At 29.9% G+C, this 23,043-nt stretch overlaps 2 protein-coding genes across 9 annotated transcripts in view; one reads left to right on the top strand and one right to left on the bottom strand.

The window, feature by feature from the left end:
- The window catches only part of LOC105144976 (Centrosomal protein 135kDa), a 59,902-nt gene that overhangs the window by 22,770 nt on the left and 14,089 nt on the right, over positions 1 to 23,043 (bottom strand). The window lies entirely within an intron of this gene.
- Positions 885 to 23,043, top strand: part of LOC105144974 (uncharacterized) — a 28,038-nt gene continuing 5,879 nt past the window's right edge. Inside the window, exons 1-2 of one of the 3 annotated variants that reach the window (XR_015546724.1) lie at positions 885 to 5,943; positions 8,042 to 8,234. Coding sequence is in view for 2 of the 3 variants with exons in the window: in XM_011054245.2 (XP_011052547.1) it covers positions 5,924 to 5,943; positions 20,505 to 20,679 (195 nt within the window). In the remaining variant the exon portion in view is untranslated. Of the gene's footprint in view, positions 5,944 to 8,041; positions 8,235 to 12,997; positions 20,356 to 20,504; positions 20,680 to 23,043 lie in introns of those variants that run through there. The other 2 variants (XM_011054245.2, XM_087411379.1) reach the window with 2 other exon arrangements.

Raw genomic sequence — 23,043 nt, 5'->3', positions numbered from 1 at the left:
AAATTTTTTTTAAATCGGCCTCTCAGAGAGAGAGAGAGAGAGAGAGAGAGAGAGAGAGAGAGAGAGAGAGAGAGAGAGAGAGAGAGAGAGAGAGAGAGAGAGAGAGCGCGTGTGTGTAGGAGAAAAGAAGCATAGGAGAAAGAGCGTGAAAGACAGGGAGGAAGGGGGGGGAGAGAGAGAGAGAGAGAGAGAGAGAGAGAGAGAGAGAGAGAGAGAGAGAGAGAGAGAGAGAGAGAGCTAAAAAGCTCTCATTTCATATCAAAAGAACACCTCTAAATTTATATCAAAAATATTTAGATTTAGAGGTCGCTAGTGAACAATTTTTTAATCAAAGTTTCGATTTTTCTTAATACACGTTTGATTTGATGCAAAAATGGCTTAATCCGAATTTTAAATATAGTATTGTATGTTTTTTAATCGCTAATCACGCATTAATTTATTTAGCTCTACGATATACTATATGCCTTAAGAAATACAGCCCGATTAATAAAAAATGTGAAAAAAATAATTAAATTTCGAGTTTAAGGTCGATTTTAGCAAGATTCTAAGTGTTCATGAAGTCGTTATTCCCCTTAAATTATAGGTCTATTTACCCAGAACAAGATTCAGTTTGAATTTTCCCGAAACATCTCCTACAGTTTTACAATTTACTTTAAAAGTTGCATTTAATTGGATTATAAAACGTTTTTAAGGATAGAAAAATTTTGTTTACAAGTTCTAAAATATATCACTTTGTGGTTTGGACATCCTCAAATCAAATGCCTCAATTTTACAATAAAAAATTCTTTATTAGAAAATAAAATGAATACTAATAAAAAAAATATACTCCATAATATATAGTTTATTTCAATTAATTAAATCATATTTTTTTTTATTCTGTACTCATTTCATTTTCTAATAAAGAGTTTTTATCGTCAAATTGAGGCATTTGATTAGAGAATGTCAAAATCACAAAGCGATATACTTCAAAACTTGTAAAAAAATTTTTACAAGTTCTAAGCTTTGTAGGAGATCCTGGGAAAATTTCAACTGATCTTGATTTGGGTGAACAGATTTACAATTTGAGAAGAGTAACGACTCATTTGAATGCTTGGAACTTTGCTAAAATCGACCTTGAACTCGAAATTGTCATTTTTTAAATATTAATCGGGCTGTATTTCTTAAGGCGAATATTGTAGGACTATATGAATTTATTGCATCGTGTTTAGCAACCAAAAAAACATACAGTATCACATTTAAAATCTGGAGTAAGCTATTTTTGCATCAAATCAAATATATTAAGGAAAATCGAAACTTTGATTTAAAAATCGTTCATTCTAAATCTTAATATTTTTTAAATATATTAGGTGTTGGAATTAATTCGTAGCGTTTTTTAATGAAAGAATGTTATTTATTTCACATGAGCATTAAAAAATACATTAATGAAAGTACTTTTAAAACTTATAAATACTTTGTAAAACGCTACGAATTAATTCCAACACCTAATAAATTTAGGGATGTTTTTTAGTTTGAAATGAAAGCTTTTGAGCTAGGAGGCCAATTTAAAACATTTTTTTTTCTCGTCAATCTAATATACATATATATAAATTCCGTCACATGTATCTTGCAACGATCGCGTACTATTTGCACATGAGCAATTTTAATGAAAATCGGATTTTCAGATCAAATGTAGCATATTTGATCGGATATCAAACTTGAATGGATAAAATACCCTTTTTTTTATCCATTCAAATAATGTTTAATCAAGCTGTAAGTTTATCCGATAAAATTTTAACGATAGACAAATGTCTTAATTTTCGTTCATATTTTATCAAAAATTGCATTTCATCGGAAAAAAACATTTGTCGTTGGATAATCCTGAATCCGATCAAAATTAATCGGAAAAAGCATCGAAACGGTTATTTCCGATGAAAATCATTTTTCTCAGTGAATCTTCTTGTTATTATATAGTAGCATTGAACGATGCTTGTCACTTAAAAAATGCAGAAACGAAATTAAAGTTATTTGATTCTCTAGAAGCAGTTCACAACAGCTCGAAAATATGTATGCACCGCTTTTGTTACATATAGTTAGCTCACGAGACCACGTGAAGGGGCATAGGTGCGTCCTTTCGAAGATTCTCTAGTTTGTACAGTATTACCGTTACAGGCAAAGGGCAATGCACGTTTCCTCGAAACCAAACTTATGTAAGAAGAGCTAAAGAGTCGAAGAGATGGTGGGAAAGAAGGAACCGTTGTAATCCTATAAGGTACTTGAAATTATTCGAATGAATATAATCATAATATCATTTATTCATAGATTTTAATAAAATTATTCTTCGTTTCTCTTTCTGTAAACTCCTATTTAACAAATAAAATTATTCTTCGTTTCTCTTTCTGTAAACTCCTATTTAACAAATTGAAATGTTATACGAAGAAAAAAAAAAACAAGAAAAGCATTTTTTAAGAAAAAAAAAATTCTGTAAAAATTTTCCTTTTGATGAATTTATTAAATAAATAAGGTTGATTTTTCATAATCAAAATTGTATTATACTATAATTATAAATATTATTTATAATTATTTAATATGTCATTAGCAGAGTTGGGTAAGTTCTTCTTAAATTACATTTAAGTTAAATTAAAATTAATAGCCTTGAAAATTTAACTTAGTTAAGATAGAAAAGTTAATCCATAGTGACATTAATTGAATTAAAAGTTAATGAAAAAAGTAATTGAAGAGTTAAAAGTTAAATTTGTTTTATTTCATGATTTCAAGTTAATTTTTTTTTAACTAAATTAAAAAATTATTATTAAATTATTAAATTAAGTAAACTTTTTTAACTAATAAGGACTCACATATGTATTTTACGGATTTTGATCAGCTTTTACGTGATTATTCTGGGGCACCAAAAAATAATCCTTGTAAAGCAGTAAATTGCATTTTTGTATTCGAAGAAATCGTGATTTTAGATCACGATGACGGATCGTTTTCAAATCTATTTATTCTTTGTTTAAACATGAATAAAATATTTGAAATCAGAAAATATATTTCCGACGGACGCGAATGTATATAAGTATATAATCTAAATATAGTATTCGTATAACGCCAGCTTATCCAATCCTGACGTTAACTTTTAAAAAATCAAATTAAAAGTTAATAGTTACCGATAAAATATAACTATATAAAGTTAAAAAATTAAGAGTTAAGAATCTCTAAAATGTAACTAAATAAAGTTAAAATTAATTAAATTTTTAACTTAATTTTTAATCTTTTAATTTTAGCATTACTCCACCTTGGTCATTAGATGTTTCTCTCTTACTTTTTATATGTCTCTTTTTTCTCTATCTTTTCTATCGGATATTATTGTATGGCTGGATTGTTCCACCTTTCGATAAATTTCAGCTCATTGTCTTACTTCCTTACTTGTGCTGATGTTTCTCTCTTATGCTCTTACTTTTTTGGTTATCCAAAAGGTAAATGACCAATTTATCAATTTATCTGAAAATAGAACAACCGGCTCTATTCACAGTAAACCATCATATACATATAATACCATTTTCTGTAATGTTTGTGAACTTTTGCATTATATGAATCATGCTTTTTTAAACTGCACTGGAAATTTTGTGCAATTTTTAAATATCACTGTAGCAACGGTAACCATTTTTAGTTTTGATGAAAAGATTAATTGTTTTTAGATTTTTTACTTAATAATTTTATTAAATTTAAAATTTTATGAAATCGTATAAATTGCTCTATGTTAAAAAATAGATTTTGTTTACTAAATTAAATAAAATTTTTAAGCTTTTTCCATTTTAAGAGAGATGAGATAAAAATAATTTTTACATATTTATAATATTAAATTATTTTATATGTTTCTATTATATAATGAATGTCTTCGTATTTCCGATGTGTTTCTCGATGTAGAATGCATGTTGCACTCATTCTTACTGAATATATATGGAATATATACGGAAAGTCCTTATTATTCCTCGACAAAATGATTGAACCCAATTTGGAATGATCTCGTAATTTCTCAAGGCCATGGTAATTTAAGACGCTGATGTAACAGCAATTATTTCGAGAAACATGGCAATGATCCGCTCACGCTTGCCTCTTCATATTGAGATTGGATGAATGTCAAAGACACAAGTTATGCGTTTCTCGTTACTGGTTTCGGCTTTAGATTTCAGGCCCAGTATCGAATTATGCAACAGTTTATAAAGAAACCCACGCACTGCTCGCAAACCGTAATGATCACCGCTAATCGACAATGTTGTTTCAGGAAAAGTCCAATGACGATGAAAGTTCTCCTCATGTAACAGTTGTTGCGTAGAAGTGTCGCAATGATGATTCTTGAGGAAACTTTGAAAGAGCAAGCGGATAATCATGACATTACGCAAACAAAAAAGACATAAATTTGTCGAAACCGGTTTCCTTTTTATAGAATTCGACATTTTTTTACGGTTGCCCTAAAATGTTCATCAGATTTAGTTATTGCAATTTGAGCGATATGAGAGAAAATACTCTTTATGTAACTGCAATGATGTTTATCCGTTTAATAAATTCTTTCTGTCAAAATTCCGTTCGATAAATAGAATCGAATCGAAGATGATCTCATTGGATCTACGTTTTAGACATCTCGAAATCCTACGCGCGATATATTGATGTCTCCTTCATCGATAGATGCACGCGCAGAGAAGTGAAGCATCTCATTGTTGCCGAACCGGATACAAAACGCATGCTGTGCTTGTTTAAATGTATATATTTCTACATATATCATCAAAATTTTATAATGCGCACTGCGGAACCAAAAGTGTCAGGTGCACGGTGCACATTCGTCGCATCGAATTTAACGTATTAAACTTTCTACCTTTTTCTAAAAATACAAATGTATCATTGATCCAAAATGAGTGGATATAGATGAAAAATTTCATAAAACAAAATGTTCAAAGTGCCACCGCATTTCGTCGATACATTGTGAAGAAATTTTATAGATGAAGAATTAGAGTTTATTCAATCGACATGAATCACATCTAATTCAGATATGCAACAAAACATGAAAAATGCATGAAAAAAAAAGATGTATTAAGGACAGAAAGAAGATTTGTATGATTAAATTGAAGGCGAAATTTACGAATTTATTTCAGAAAATAGATGAATTCAGTTCTCTATTTAAGCGTCATTTACTACTATATTCAGAAAATTAAAAAATTAAGAATTATGAAAGATGCGTGTGAAAGTATAGCGTGATGTCAAATTAATAATCAATAAAATATATTTGACATCACATTACCAAAAATTCGTTCGCTCCTTCGTACATTTTGATTGATTTAACTTCGAGCCATATTCAGCAAAGAAAAAATATGATATCAGAAAAATATGCTATCAGAAAGATTGAGATGATGTCATTCTTAGATTGCCAGAACTAAGTTGTACTGTTCTATTCTGGTCCAAATAAAAAAATGCTGAGATAAAGGCATGTACGTATAGATATCGTCAAAAGGAGATAGAGGAGGTGCAGAAATTTAAATATCTAGGTTTTGCTCTGAACAGATGGGATAACTATAAAGATCACATTAAGGAATTATGTAGAAAAGGTAAACCGATAGTCTGGATGAGAAAATGTGCAGGAATGATTTTCCCCGCATGCATTCGATATTAGTCACAGGGTTGGACAACAAGTGAAGGAGAATAGTCCATCCCCCGCTTTGGTGGATTCGGTTTCGGTCAAGTTAGGTAACAGCATAGAGTCGCGAAGTTGGGACGAACGCGAGTCAGTCTCGCCAAGCCTTTTGCTGCGATAAGATCGACGACAATGACGGGACACGACGATGAAGCTTAACGCGAGATTTTGATATGGAATGCGGAGGATCGAGAGAAACAATAATTCGCGAAATAGTGACAGAGGGTACAATCGCGATTGTCGTTAGCGAACGACAGCATCATGAGGATATCGATAATGAGGTATGTTTTAGCGAAATTAAAATCGTTCGATAATGAAAGTCCTAGGTAGAACACAGAAGTTGATATAAGAAGAAAGTCATTATGATTTTATTTGTCATTTAATGATGATAATATTCTTCTGATATCATGACTTTATTAGAAAAAGAATTTTATTGTATTATTTAAAATTTTGATAGATTCAAGAAAGGTACAAACCAGACACTTACGTCCATTTCTATCAATATATGGATTAACTTTAATCTTAGTTTAACTTATATTTTATCTTGTTCTGGTTCTCAAAATTAGAAAAGAACAAAAAGTAGATTAAACCAAAATTTAAAATTAATCTACATTAGTAGAAATAAATATTAGGGCGATTTTGGCCAAACTCTAATCAACTTAATCAGCAGTTAACTCAATCAGCAGAATCATTTAAGACAAAACCTCTTCTTTCCAATTCGTTGCTCTTAAGCTTTATTAGCAACATAATTTTATTAATTTAATAATAAACTTTATTTGTATTATTTAATAAAATAGTATTGATTAAAAGTTAATCAGTGCTAAAAGTTTGATCAAAGTCCTTAATCCTAGTTAAATCTATCACACATTCTAATAGAGATAACCAGAAATTTAATTATAATAATAATTCATATGATCAGAATTCGTTTGGTTTGTATTTCTTCTTGATACAACCATAACAGTTTTTTTTTTAAAGTTCTGTGTTATACCTATTGAGATATTGCGTTCATGATGAAGTAGTACGTCTAATTCGGAATTGAGTAAACGATGATTGAAATCCTCTTCGAAGGGTTAAACAAATCGACATTCGATTCATACGATCCTTTCGCTATAATATATCGGAGTTGCAATGTGAGAGGACGACTCGGCAACGTCTGTAACATGATATCCTTCAATCCCACGCAATTTGAACTTCGCATGAAAAAAGTGAAGGAAATTATAAGGAAATTGAATGAAAAGACCATATACATCGGCTCAAGATTAAAATCGAACATGCCAAAAATTCGGAAAAAATTAAAATTAATAGAGAATTCACGCATTTGTCTTCATTGAGCATCGAGCGAAAAAAACTACGCGGATGATTGATATTATATGAACGCGTTGTTTGTATTGCGTGATTTTCTGCGCGGCGTAGATCGATAAGATATTAGCAGACACTTTCTTTTTATGGGAACGTAAATCCGCCACGCTTCCGAGGCGCGAGTACGCGTGATTATATAAGCACAATTCTAATGGTAATCAAAGCAATTCGAAACATCCCAGAATTCCTCGTAGCACAGCGCAAGTTGCGAACGCGAACATCCACATGTGTACACACGTAAAACGAGTGACTCGAGTAATAACTGGTTATTACAATTTAACGACACGGAAGGTGGAGAAAGTGCATCTGGTGAAGAAAGTAAAATCATGACGAATAAATAATATATAATAATGTGTCACAGAAGTGTCGCGGACTTAGTAGAATACTGTAATTTGTTTCACTACTATAATTTTGTTTAAAGATGTGACATTACATTTTAAAAGTTGCATGAATCAAATAACGACATCTGTTAGAATATTTTGTATCTTTATTTCTCTTCCAATAAATAAATGAAATACTTATTCTACTGAAATCAAAATTATTTTTTATATAATTCTAAATGTATCATTTAAGAAGATATATTTGAAAAAATGGCAATAAAAAAACACTTTTTTAAGAAAAATAGAAAAAAGAAAGTAGAAAAAAAATAGAAAATTTTAAGAAACTGGATTGTTTTCTGTATTTAAATTATATAAAATGATTTCTCAATATGTCTAAATATTTAAAAGAAATTGAATATATCTTCTTGTGGTTAGAAACAAATAATTAAAAAATAACTAAAAAATATTTACGAGAATAAATCATTGCAAGACAAACTGTAACGCTATGTGTATATATGAAAAGCTTTAATTTATACAAAAAACTCTTTGCTTCCTTATAAAATAATTTGATTGAGATGTGTTTCTTTCCTTACCACAACATCAACATATTTAAATTATTTTTAATTTCTGTTTTCTTAAATAATTGTCATTTTAATCGATGCTTTTTTCTAAATAAATTTTTGATAATTATTCACTTTAGGAGAGGCTTCTTCGATGACGACCCTGAAGCAGGAAGGGAGATGGGATAGGAGTCGCTTCGCGTGGACAGTTGTAAAATATATTTTAAAGCAGAAAATTTTTGTTCTGTTAGATCAATCGGAAAGTTCCGTCCGTTTTTTGTAAAAAGTATATATTTATTTAAGAAATAAAATGAAAAAGTATATCAATCAAAATATTCGTTAGCGATGACTTTTTCCCCATCTTTCGTGCAGCAAGCGAATTCCGTGACGAAAGAATGACCCATCTTTGGAGGTTATCCAGTCAGAGATTCATTTTTGACGTCTTCATAAGAATTGAAGCGTTCCTCAGCAAGTGCGTGTGCCATTGACCAAAACAAGTGATAGTCGGAAGGGGCACAGTCTGGTGAATAAGCCGCATGGGGTAGCACTTCCTAGCGAAATGCTTCTAATGTTTCCTTGACAAGTTTTGTGACGTGAGAGTGTTGTCATGAACCAAAATCATTTTATGCTGTTTCGTTTCATATTCTGATCGTTTTTCGTGCAATGCTTGGCTCAAACGGATAATTTGTTCTCGGTAGAGATCCTGTGATTGTTTGATCAGATTTTAACAGCTCATGATACACTACCTCTTCTAATTCCATCAAATACAGAACATTGTCTTCTTTCCGTGGATATTCCGCTTTGGCGTTGAAGGATTGATCGGGATCGCAAATGGTTTTTCGACGTTTGGGGTTATCAAAATAAAGTGACAATACGATGCAAAAATCCCTTTCTTTATTGCCTAGCAAGCAAAATTTCGCTGATGGATTTTTGTCTTTCAATGTCTCTTGGCTTCAGTTCATATAGGACCTATTTTCCTTCCTTGTAAACTTTTCGCAAAACTTTCCAACGATCGGAAATAACAGATTGAGCACAATATAATGTTTCTGCAAATTGTTTTTGCGTTTGACATGGGTCTTCATCCTTCAATGCCTGCAATGATTTCTCATGGGATAAAATAAATAAATCACATTCTTCGTCTACGAATGCTCTTGATCGTCCAAAACGCTCTTTGTCCTCATCACTTTTAAAGCGTCGAAATCATTCTCTGCATATTTTATCGGAAGGAGCACTATCACCATAAATTTCTATAAGCATTCGATAAGTTCAACTGCAGTTTTCTTCCATATGAAGCAAAAGATTAACACTTCGCGCAAATGACGCTTATTTGACACAAATTTCAATATTTTCAATGCAGTAAGAAGCAATGTTATTAATACGAACGTATATCTTTATATACTGAATTTTATTGACAGATGATAAAACTAAAAAATTAAGCTTAGTTTAGATATTAGAGTTATCGACAATTCTAGCTACAGCTACTCGCCCAGCAAACGAGAATGGATTAAAATAGATTAAAATTTTTTTCTATCCGAATACGTATTTTAAATAGCGAATACTTTCTTTTTTGAATTTAATTGGATTTAATTGGATTCACCTAAATTCAATTGGATGCAATTGGATTAAAAAACTGCATTTCCAATTCAGAACAGTATTCACATGTGTATGGCGCACAGAAAAAGCTAATATTATTTTTAGATTGAAAAAGATGCTCCATGCAATTCCTATAAATGAATAAAAATGCATTCAGGATTGAAAAGCATTCATTTTAACATTCGCGAATCAATATTTCTGAAAATCTGAATCCATTTCAATTCATTTCAATCCATTCTCGTTTGCTGGGCGCCACTAAACGGACGGAACTTTCCGATTGACCTAGTATATAATGAAAAAAAAACATCATTTTTCAAATTTTCCTCCTTAATAACTTTTTAACGAATAATAAGCGACGGCTAAAATCTGTTGATTATTCAGGGTCATGACCTTGACAATATATGTCAAGGTAAAGATCAGTGGAGAGGATTCCCCTAAACAGGATTTATCTTATTTATAACCTTTTGATAAAATTTTTTTTACAAACCAAAACATCAAATCATGTTCATTCATGTTTGAAGAAATTAAAAAGAATTTAGGAAAATTGGTTCAATATTTTCTAAGAAAAAGGTCTCAGTTTCCAGAAAAGAATTGAAATATATTCGCTTAGTATTGCTAAATCAAAAGTCTTGATTTTTTTGAATCCATTTCCATATAATTCAAATATAAGCAATGTTTAAATCCATTTCAATCCATGACGTAGGATTGAAACGGGATTCCTTTTTTTTTCAATCGAAAAAAAGTTTTGCGGAAAAAATAAATCACGTAATTCGTTCTAATCCATGATATAGGATTGAAATGATGTAATTCTTATTTTGTCAATCCAATGCAAGTTTGAGAGTTTCAAATCCATTTTGTCCATAATACGAGATTGAAAGAAAATGAGTTATTCTTTCCAATCGAAAAAAATTTTAAATCGTGAATCCATTTTAATTCATGACATTGGATTGAAATAAAGTTTTTCTTATTTCACGACTATTCTGGCGAAAATTTTTCTCATAATTTTTATACGAAATTTGGAATTTTTCAGAAATACTCAGAAAAATTTGGAAAGTTTACATTTTCTCTCAGAATTTTTCATACAAGTGAATTCTGAAATTTCTCATCCCATAATTTAAAAAAAATATAATTTTAAAAAATTTTTTTAGATTTTATAACATTTCATCAGAAATTCTGAAAAATTATATAAAAATTCTGAGAAAAATTTTCCAGGGTAGTCGTGAAATTCTAACGTGAAAGCTCAATAAAAATTAAACAAGCGAGAAGAAAAATAAGTCGACACTAACAAACAATCCTACATTCTTTACGATACCATATGTTCCTATGATTGTCGAAAAATTTAGAAGATTTTTTTAAGAATAATTAAGCAATATGTCTAGCTTACGTGGGCATAAATAAATTAAGCTCCTTTATAAAGGCACAAAAAAACGAATTACCGTCACTGCTACGTTTCAACATAGTTTACGAAATAAATTGCAGTGCAACATGCGTAGTTCGGACTAAACGCCTATTAAAAACAAAAACCAAGGAACACTACAACCATATTAATAGAAATATGGATCAGAACTCAGTTATTACAAAACAGAATTTAACTATAATTTTAATTATATAAGGATAAGGTTCAGATATTAAATAAAAAAAAAAGTTCTCAATAAACGACTTATTTCAGAAGTAATTCATATAAAAAAATAGGGGAAAGTGGGGTAATGAACACCTAACCAGAAAATAAAATAAAACAGCCAAGAAATAAGTTTTTTAATTGCTTATAATTATATATCAACTTAGACAAAATTTGTTTATTTACGTCTATCGTCATTTTTTATTAGATTTGAACATAAAATAAATTTTTAATAACAAAACTCTAGCCGTTCGCGATTACCATAGGGTACTAATCACAGCTATTTATCACAAAAGTCATTTTCTATATATTTTCTTTCTTTTTGTTCTTTGATGTTTCATCTGTCTTTTTTATTTGGTTAAAAAATTTTCAAAAATTTTTCATGATTTTTTTATAATGTTATTACTCAGTTGAAAGCACGTTCCTTTTACCTTCTAACAAATAAAATTTAACTGAATTTGTATTTACAATTTACGCAAGATCGAGATCGTGTGCTTTACTGAGTCATTTACACAACAGACATTTGTGAAAATGGAAAGGATATAATGGCGATCGTTCGGGATTCCCATCCGACTCGTTCGTTATTACCCCACGTCGCAAGAATAATAAAATATAATTTTTTAAAAGGTTTTTAGATGCAGAAACAAAACATTGATCATAAAATATTATTTGAACTTATTTTGGGCTTATTTTATCTTCAGCGTAACTCATTTGTATCATTTACACAACATCAATTATATAGATTAATTTAGCAAAAAATTACTAAAAAGACGAAAAGTTCAATTTATATTTACTTTGAACTCTGCGCGCAATCTTATTCTGCCACTGTCTGTCTAGCACTGCGTGACAATTAAACTGTCGATAAATGAAGAAATAAGATTTATATTCTTTCTCTAATACACTGATATTGCTGTGTCCGCCATTATCCTGCATTCGATATTATCCCACTCTCCCCTAAAGAAATGATTTAAATATACAAAATGCTGATTTTGTTAGACCCGCTATATAACATTGTTTAGGTATAAATGTTGCTTCCATATTTCATAATGTATCTTTTTATAAACAATTCTTTTATCTTGACCTCTCATTCTCATTTTAAACTTCAATATATACAGATCATCTTGTACCAATTTTTACAAAATATTGTTAATCTGTTCTCAAGTAAATCTTAAAATATTATTTATTAATTTAATTAATTCCCTATTAAGGAATTTTATACATATTTTCAAAACAATAATAAAATTACAATGAAAAAATTACTTATTCTAAATCATATTTAAAAATAATACGACAAATTTGATAATGGTTTACTATTTGGATTATAAGTTTTAATAAATAGTTACAGTATTTTTTAAATCTGTGCTCTAATAAAAATATATAGAAATGTATTAATAAAAATAAATCATAAAAATCTCAATTTTTAAATATAAGTACATTATATATTCAAGATTATTTATGTAAAGTTATACTGCGATGTATGAACTAGTCCAGTAAATAAACAAAATATTTATTTGTCTATATCTTTGTAACTAATCAATGAATCGCAATGAAACTTTGCATAAATTATTTTGAATATTTAAAGTATTTATAAAAGAAAAATGAAAATTTTTTTATCATTTAAAAAAATTTTCATTTTTAATAATGAAAATAATAACGAATAAAATAAATAAACTACAAAAATGTGTTATTAAGCAAAAATATAATCTTATTCACATAACTTTCATATAGTTCATATATATATATATATATATATATATATATATATATAATATATATTTGAAATATAAATATTAAAGTTTAGTGTATAGTTTAGTGTATAGTTTATTTGAAGTGTAAATATTAAATATATACTTCCAAATTTAATTTTCTTTAAAGGGATTGTACGTATGATATATCCGTAAGAATTTAATACTGAGTCAATGTTTTTTATTCGATTTTATTATAGTGACTTCTTTATTAGTTTGAGTATTCGACGAGATATGACAGACGAAGATAATAATCTTTACAGCTTAACGATGTCTCTTTCATTTCTGATAATTTTTATTTTATTGGATTGTGCTTATTATATCTAGAATTAGTTATTTCTACATTTAAAGAGGATATAATGATATCGAAATGTCTGTAATTCATTTATTTACGATTATATTTACAATTTTGAAAAAAAGAATGAAGAAAATCACGTGGATTAGATTATTGGAGATACTACTTTAAAAAAAACTTGCTTTGTACTATATCTCTCATTATGGTGTGGAAAACAGTACATTATTATTCAAAAGCCTTAATTTCCAGCATTTTTTCTCGAAAACGATTGGATTCAGGAAAACATTCCATATTATCTTTTTTTATAGAGAATTTAATGCTTTTCAACTTTTATATAAAACATTTTTTCGTATAAACAATCGTTCATGAGTTATTTTCGAAAATCGATTTTTTGATACTTTTGACTCTCAATATGACGGCTTTTCCATACAACATATCGATGGGGATTTTTGTGTCGTTATTTGTTATGCCAAAATAAAGTTTTCTTCAAAAATTCAGTTCCTCCGCAGTTTTTCTTAGAAAACTCCCATTTTGACTACACTAACACTCTATTTTTGATTTCCAGAATCTAATAGTTGATGTCGAGAATTTTCCGAAATACTATAATAAAGTTATTTTTTATTGAATACTTTTCGAGTTATTATTATATATTAAGGCTCGACAGTTACAGTACCGCCGGCATTAGCATTACGCAAGGTAATATTCGGCCGACGGCTAAAATCTCTTGAATATTGTTCAGGATCATGTCCTAGATAACATTTGTCATGATCAAAGCCATTAGAGGTTGTATCCATTATTTTCATTTTTATACTACTTTTAAAGTTAATAAAATAAGTGGTCCTTATTAATAAATAACAAATTTTTTATTTAAAAAACTTGGTGCCGCCAAACCAAGACCAAACCAAGTTTGCTAGTGGCGCCAAGTTTTTTTTTACACAAAAAATTTTTTTATTTATTAAGGACCATTTAAGTTTATTCTTTAAAAGTAGTTATACAACATTAATGTTTCAACGAAATTTTCTGTTTATAATTGACGCAATTTAAAGATTTTACACATTTTTGAAAAAAATTATTATTATTTTAATAGTTTGGAAAAAAGGTTTGGAATAGATTTGGAATAAAAAATAATTTTTTTTTTCAAGAAGCACACATACAAGTGCGTACACTTGGCGCCTTTCTTTTACCTTTTTGTAAAAAAAAGATAATTTTAGTATGTTGTATTAGACAATGTACCGGATATACTACACTCTGTATACTACAAGGGCAAGTCAATAAATTTTTAGAAAAATATAGTAAAACACAGTTTTTTGATCGATTCATTTTTATTTCTCAACATAGTCTCCTTTCAGCTCGATACACTTGATTCAACAATTCTCTAACTTTTTCAAACCGCCCGAATAATAAGATTTGTCCAACCCTTCAAAATAAGCCTCTGTTTCGGTGATGAGTTGCTCTCATGTGAATCTCTTTCCTCCGAACCTTTTTTTCAGGTTTGGAAATAGGAAATAGTCGCAGGGGATTAAATCTTGCGAATATGCTGGATGGGGAAGCAATTCGTAGCGGAATTCGTTGAATTCGGTGTCGGGTACGTATAAATCCGTGCATTGTCTTGATGGAAGAGCACTTTCTTCTTCGCCAAATGAGGACGTTTTTTTCTTTAAAATGTTGTTGAAATGGTCCAATAAAACTGCGTAGTAATCGCCATTGATCGTTTGCTTCGACGGAAGGTAATCGATATGAATTATATCGCGTGCATTCCAAAAAACTGTAGCCATCATCTTTCCGGCCGATTTCACGCTCTTCGCCTTCTTCGGTTCACTCGGTGAAGTCCATTGTTTTGACTGTTCCTTCGTCTCGGATGTGAAGGAATCCATGTTTCCACAGTAATGAATCGACGCAGAAATTCATCTGGATTACGTTGAAACATCTCCAAACATTGTTTTGAAATTACACAGTCACGCTTATGATCCACAGTGAGCAAACGCGACACCCATCTTGCCGATAGCTTTTTCATACCCAATTGTTAGTGCAAAATTGAATCACTGTGCCATGTGATATTATGTCTGTAGCCTCAACAAGCTCGCGCACTTTCATTCGTCGATCAGTCAAAACAATATCGTGGACTTTATCGATGATTTCTGCTCAATGCGTAGCAGCCTCAATTGCACATCCTGAACGAGGTGCATCACATGTGAATATACCACGTTTAAATTCATTCACCCAATTGTATACAGTCGCAAACGCTGGTGCAGATGTGCTATGAGCATTATGCAATTCAGCTTTGATTTCTTTCGGCGTTAAACCTTTCATATGTAGATGTTTGATGACTGCGAAACTCGTTTTTTTCCATTTCGCAAAAAAATACAAAGGTTGTTCGCTTTAATTGTCTACAGAAATGAAATCACGTGATGAATTCTGCTCAAAATTTGACAGTAATCAGTTGGAAGATGCTACTTGTCAACAAGTAATGTGACATGACACTGCGAATGCCCTCTGACAGATTTTTTAAGAACTTATTGACTTGCCCACGTACTACAATACTAGTGCATATTTGAGTGCAACTTTATTGTTCCAGTGCGAAAAGCAGTTCCAGAATTGCCACAGAAAATTAATTTAAAAATTCCCTGGCTTTTCCAGGTTTCCCAGATAAAAATAGAAAATTTTAATCAAAATCTAAATTTTAATATTAAGAATAAAGTATTGTAAGAAAGGTAACTTACATTATTAAAAACAATGCAAAAAAAGCTTAGTAGCATAATAAAATTTTGGATGCAAATTTAAGTCAACAAAAAATAAATTACTATTGAAAAAAAGGAATCCAATTATGATGAAAAAGGGCGATCAAATATAAATAATACAATAAATAAAATATAAATTTTAATTATTTTATTAAAATCATTTAAAGTGCGCGAGTGTTAAACGTATTTGATTACGTCAGTAGTATCATAATAAAAAATTATAACAATTATTAATTGGAATAAGAGCAGTTTAAAGGAATTGTGAGAAAATTTCAGACTTTTTTACATTTTCCTCTGACTTTTCCCAATTTTCCATGACCAATTTCGATTTCCCTGACTTTTCCCGGTTTTCTTGATTTTTCAGGTCTGTGGCAACCCTGAGTTCACATATTTATGTTTCATTGATGAAACTGGTGCAAAAAAAACTTGCACTGAGTTCAACTTTTTCTCCACCATCTTTAAAGTTAATAGAGACCAGTATAAATTGAAATTGAGGTTGCGTTCGTGTTAAGGTGTGATATTAGGTGTAGTAAAAAGAAATCCATTATTTTTCCAATAGATGGCTTTAGTAATCTGTATCACGCGTAGACGAGACACAGATTACTAAAGCCATCTATTGCAAAAATAATGGATTTCTTTTTACTACATTTAATATTATTTATTATATCACGTTTTAACGATATTACATTATTCTAATTAATGTTGTAACACTGACATTGTGTTAATTGTTTTAACGTTTCTAATAATAACTACGCAATGACATTTTAATATTTAAAACTCTTGAAATGTAAAAAATTTATTTTAAAAAATGTTTTAAATAAATAAATGAATTAGAATACTGTAAAATAAGTAATTCAAGTTTGAACATAGTTATATATATTTTTAAAAGTATTATAAAATAGATGTCACTATATAAAATGGATGTCTTATGATGTGTTTTTGAATATGATTGGTTTATACATTTAGACCCAATGAGAAATTAAAGGCAAGACCAATCATATTGAAGAATATTACAACAATTGCAAAGCTGCTTTCTCTGCTGAACGTAGCCATTGAACCATTATAAACTTGCACTATTATTACTGCACTAGTATAGTTTTTATCGAAACCTAGCACGATGCTAGTGTTGCATCAGTTTTCTCAGTAGCTATAACAGTTTCGTGCCGAATCTTGCTATGATTATCACCATTAGCGGTGTTCGCGGCACGGATGCTGCGTTTGCAATTTACACAATGCAATTGTTTACAAAGACGTACACGTTTGCCACTCAATCGATTAGGTATTGTTAGACAAAAATCAGCTGCTTGTTTTATTCGTGAATTATTTGAATTTCAATTTTTCTCTTTCTTCATTGGATCTGCAAAACAATCTTAAATTCACTCCAATATTTTATTTACTTATTATCACTGAGAATATTGAAGAAAATCATATCTTTAAGATGGTTCTTTAGTAAATTGAATTATCATAGAAATGTTTAATTTTTTTATATAATGAAATTGAAGTATCGAAATTGATGTGTGCAAAATTCAGTAGATTAATTAACGAATGAATTAAGAGCTGCGCACAATAGCAGGACTAAAGAATTAGGGCTGCCGCAGACAAAATTCCGTAACAGTATGCGTAAAGTGTAAACTTAAGCCGATGAGCCAATCAGGATATTGTTTTAGGTGTATGTAATCTGATAGAAATAGAAATAGCAATAAACTTATCCACAAAGCAAACCGCTATCCCAAATTTAACTGGTTGAAATTTGTCTTACGGATAAGTTTACTGTTATTTTTATTTCCGTTAGATTACGTAGATCTAAAGCGGTATCCTGATTGGCTCATCGGCTTAAGCTCTATATACAACAGACATAAGTTGTAAACATAAGCACTGCACAAGCTTTGGCGTATGATATGCGATTTATTGCCGTCTCTTGGAGACACGGCATGTGTCTATTTATCAGGGTGTCAATAATGTTGATTTTTCGAAAGAAAAGAATTTTTCTTATTCTCGAAGAAAAGCTATCGCTAGGCGTTTAGAGTAATTAGATTGAATATTTTGGTACTTATCTTTTTATGTTTAAAGAATGTTTATTGAAAGAATTCACACCTTTATTTTTTTATCTCAATTTCAACATCTTTTCTCTATTTGTATCAAGTATATATGTCAACTTCAATTTCTCGAATCAATACAATATGTTGTTTTTCGAATAAAAGAATTTCCTCTATTCTTGAAAAAAAAAAATATTGCTACTTTATGATATGGATGTAAAAATCGGGCTATAAGACATTTTAAAGACATTTTTGCAAAAAAACATTTTATTTAAAGATACATTACACGTACTTTTTAACAAAATAAAATAAAATTATGAAAAAAATTCAGACTTTTCTATATTATATTTGTAAATAATACAAAATGTTTTGGCAGCGATTTAAAATCTGAATCAAAAATTATTTCAATATAATAAATATGTTTTTAAGAAATAATTAAGATAAATTAAGAAAATTTTTATTTAAGCATTAAAAAAATTGTTAAATATAATGACCTTATTGAGCTTTTTTATATATTATATATATGAGACTTTCAATTTTATATTTGTAAAGTATAAATTCTAATTCCAATCTCTTTTTGCAGAGACTATACATCTTTACAACTTTAAAAACGTTTTTAAGAGACGTCTCATATCTCGATTTTGAACTTCATGTTATTTGTTATGGGGCGATTATTGTGATTAGATTGAACATTTTGTTACTTGTCTCTTTTGTATTTATTACGTTTATTACTAGAACGAAATCCTGTAAACGAGAAAGTTCTGATGTAATTCGTTCCCACTGGGATCAGGGATGATCATTAATTAGACGATTATGTAACAATGCGTTCGCACTTGCAGACATCGATCAGAAGAATCTCATGAACGACGACGAGTGTAACATACAGATAATAATCTCGTCTATTCATTTACGTTCAACGGCTAAAACGATTCAGCGGCGTTAATTAGAGATAGGAAAAGGAAACTCTCTTTCCCACGCAGTGTTTGTTGTATTTATGAGAGGTGGAACACGGTAACGTGATTATTTCTAGGACTATATCTTTACGTTTTATATAAATGATACGCGATTTATAAAAAAGCGTGCAAATTATTAGGAAAGTTGGAATATAGTTGTGAGATTGTCTGATATTGAGCATCTTGATGGCGCATTAGGAGAATTATTTCGGCATACATCGAACGAATCATTACATTAATTAGAACAAGGATGAGATAAATTCTAAGAGATTTATAAAAGATATTAGTAAAACACTGTAATAAAGAATAGAACTCTTGGTTTCGCAGTCGCCGTGGAAAGTCGCGGAAGAAAGTTCAACCAGCAACAACATTGAAATGTTGACAAGACTTCATACTGTTTAAGTACTTCCTCAACTTTTGAAAAAAAGACATATGCAATGCTGCGTTTCTTCCTGAGTCAACAGTGCGTGTAATATGTTATTACTATGTAAACAAAATGATGTGAGCACCTAGGAAATATATCTATCAAGATGGCTCTTATTTTATACTTGATGAAAAAATGTTTTATGTATTTGCTTGCCAATTCCCCCAGAACAGTTCCAAATATTAAAAAATTAATCTGTATAAAAATTTTTATTGCGGATAAGAAGAACACTTGCCATCTTAAATGTTAAGCGATTGCTAACCAGGAAAGATATTGAAGTTTTGTTTTGAAGAACAGAATAAGGCAATTTTGAAAAATAGAGTGAGAAGCAAATTTCCTTTCCCAATATTACGTATAAGAAAAGATGTTAAAAGAATAATATAACGTTCTTTCGAAGACTATTTAAATACTGTATGATTCTATTCCAACAAGAATAGAATCTGTATTAAAAGTAACTAACAGACCAATCTTTCATTAATAAAAGCAAGTAGTATATTTCAATTGCTCACATTTTGTCCATCTCCTATATACAACAGGAAATTCAACAGAATGCTGTTTAAATTCATTTAAATAAATTTGATCAGAAGTGGATTAGATGGTGGTTCGATATAGACAAAACTGTTTCGTTATATTTCGAGGCTCAAAGTCGCAAAATGCGTAATCTTCCTAGCAATGAGATTGAAGAAAGAAAAAAAAAGAGAAAAGACCTTTTGCTTTCTGTGACGTGGAAAGTATTTATACGCGGGCGTTAGTTATTCTTATTCCGTACACATGCTGTTATCCTGGCCCTGCCACCAGGGACAATGCCATTGCCATAGTGAAACAGTGAAAGTATGGTCATTTTGCCCTCGCTGTCGTACGCATTTCTGCTCTTTCCCACTCATGTTGCTCGCACGCACGCACAAGATGACACACGCATCGACATTTCGCGCTATCGCGATAGTCTCGTTTTGAATGTCACTTCATGTGTTCTATTGAAGCGTTCTCCATTTGCAACGCAGCGGCGAACTCGGCGAAATTGCTTCTGCATTTGACTGCATCAAAAATGAGAGGTAATATTTTTCGCTCGTGTGGTTTTCTTCGTTTTACGATTTGCAATAATTTAATTGTGTTACATATTTGTCGCAAACTATGATTTTTTTTCAATCCTCGATTATTAACTCTCTTCGTAGCGGAATGAAATAACGATAACAATTTTCAGCACAATGCGGATCCTTTTAAAGAGCATCATATGCCTTCTATCAGTGATTAACGCGAGGACTGCGATAATGCCGCCACCGTGGGCCGATCCCTCGAGCAACCCCTGCGCCGCACAACCACGCGGTTGGCTGCTGCTTTACTGGCCAGCAGATGGGAAATGCTACAAAATATTCCAGGTAATAATCTTCTTTTTCTCACGATTTACGCCTCTGTAATTTGCGATAGATTTATGATGTGCCACTATTCTAAAAGACTCATTTACGTATATTTCTACCAATATAGATTAACTTGATTAACTCATTTATATTAACCTGTAATGTTAAGATGGTAAACGATAATATAATTTATTATTCTACGATGACATATTTAACAGAACGTTTCGAGCTTTATTTAGCCCTCCTCAGTCGTGTAAATTCAAATTACTTTCTATATTTTAATAAAATTCAATAATTATCTCACTTTCTATTATGATCTTTCGTTTTGCTATACAAATACACCATAATGCTCCTGAATTTTGACAGTCATGAAGTCAAGGTATAAATCCAATTTCTTGAAAGCCAATTCTTTGGTTACCAGCGAGAAATGGAGAAGTCAATTAATAACCGAAGAATTGGCTTCCAAAAAATCTGGACTTATATCTTGACTTTATGACTATCAATTCAGGAGCATTATGATGTAGTAAAACGAAAGATCATAATAGAAAGTAATATAGAGATAATTATTGCAAATTTTATTAAAATATAAAAAGTAATTTGAATTTACACACGGCTGAAGAGGACTAAGTAAAGCTCGAAACGTTCTGTTAAACATGTCATCGTAAAATATATTATTGTTTACCATCTTAACATTGTTCGATTAATATAATAGATCTTATATTTTAATTTGTTATTATTTAGCAGTTTATAGCAGCGTGTAAAAACTTTAATTATTTTATATTAGTCTGATTTCATCCACTGTTGGATATTGATCTCTTCCAATCATTTGCGTTTTGCATGATCTTTAGAAAGAAGCAATTCAGCATTAAAACATTACACTTGCCATGCGTATTGGCGAGTGGACATATATACATTGATCCAATACAGCACAAAAGATTAAAGCAATATTGCTGCAATGTTGCAATATTGCAGATTGCAATGTAATATTGCAGAGATATTACAAAAATGTAAATTAACAATATGCCTGTAAAATGTCAGTAATATGCTTGTAATATTTCACAAACATTGCAAAACTGTAATTCTTTAATTGTTACAATAATACAATAATAATAATAATAATATAAAAATATAAGTTTTGACAATATTTATGTATTAGGTGTTGGAATTAATTCGTAGCGTTTTTTAATGAAAGAATGTTATTTATTTCACATGAGCATTAAAAAATACATTAATGAAAGTACTTCCCATCACTTGTAAAACGCTACGAATTAATTCCAACACCTAATAGTATAATCTTTTAAGATTACAGTTTAATAATCATTTTTATGATATAATAATTAATATAATTCATTTTATATTTAAATAAAAAATTTATTGATCTATTATTTGACGGCCATTTCATTAGCTAAGTTTTATATTTATTTTTGCATGGTGGTTGCGAAACATTGCTGAATCATTGTTGCAAAATTTTAACAATGTTAAAATGTCTACTTTTTGTTATATTGCAACAAAATGTTTCAGCAATATTTCAATGTAATGTATTTGAATAAATTTTTTACGAAGACTCTAAAATAAAAACTATTTCTATACATATATTTCACTAACTTTAATTTTTCTACAAATATGAAATCAAAAGATTGCATGATAATATCGAGTTTGGATACAATCAATGCATCATTATCGGATAAGAGAATAAGCAATTAAGCTGTTGAAAACGATTTATCAAAATATTAATTATGTGATCGATGATGTATTTGTATGCCTGATATAAACACAAGAATAAACCAGCATCCAAACTTTATAGATAAATTTCATACTGTCATTTTTTAATCGATTTCAATTATTCGGAATGGCTTGGAATTAAAAAGAATCATTGCGATTAACTTAATCCATGACTAACTTACCAAGCGACAGTATTATTATATTAATGTGCATAATATTTGTATTTTGTTCGGGACACATACATACATGCTTTATCCTTACGAATAAATTTATTTTTCAGAATTAATACTATTATATTTTATGGTTTTATCATAAAAAATTGCTTTTGAAAAGCATATATCATTAGAAATGCGATTTGTAGAAAAATTAAAGTTAGTGAAATATATGTATAGAAATAGTTTTTATTTTAGAGTCTTCGTAAAAAATTTATTCAAATACATTACATTGAAATATTGCTGGAACATTTTGTTGCAATATAACAAAAAGTAGACATCTTAACATTGTTAAAATTTTGCAACAATGATTCAGCAATGTTTCGCAACCACCATGCAATATTGCAATGTTTCAGTGAAATCATTCTGCAATGTTTCTGCAATCTTTCTGTGCTGTATGGGATTATATGAGATCTACAGTTTTTAACGCTGAATCCATATGGCGATGACA

Source organism: Acromyrmex echinatior, chromosome 11 (genome assembly GCF_024713525.1).
Source record: "Acromyrmex echinatior isolate Ae372 chromosome 11, ASM2471352v2, whole genome shotgun sequence".
NCBI classification, from domain to species: domain Eukaryota; kingdom Metazoa; phylum Arthropoda; class Insecta; order Hymenoptera; family Formicidae; genus Acromyrmex; species Acromyrmex echinatior.
Note: the sequence above shows the minus strand (reverse complement) of the source record. Positions and strands in the feature narration are given on the sequence as shown.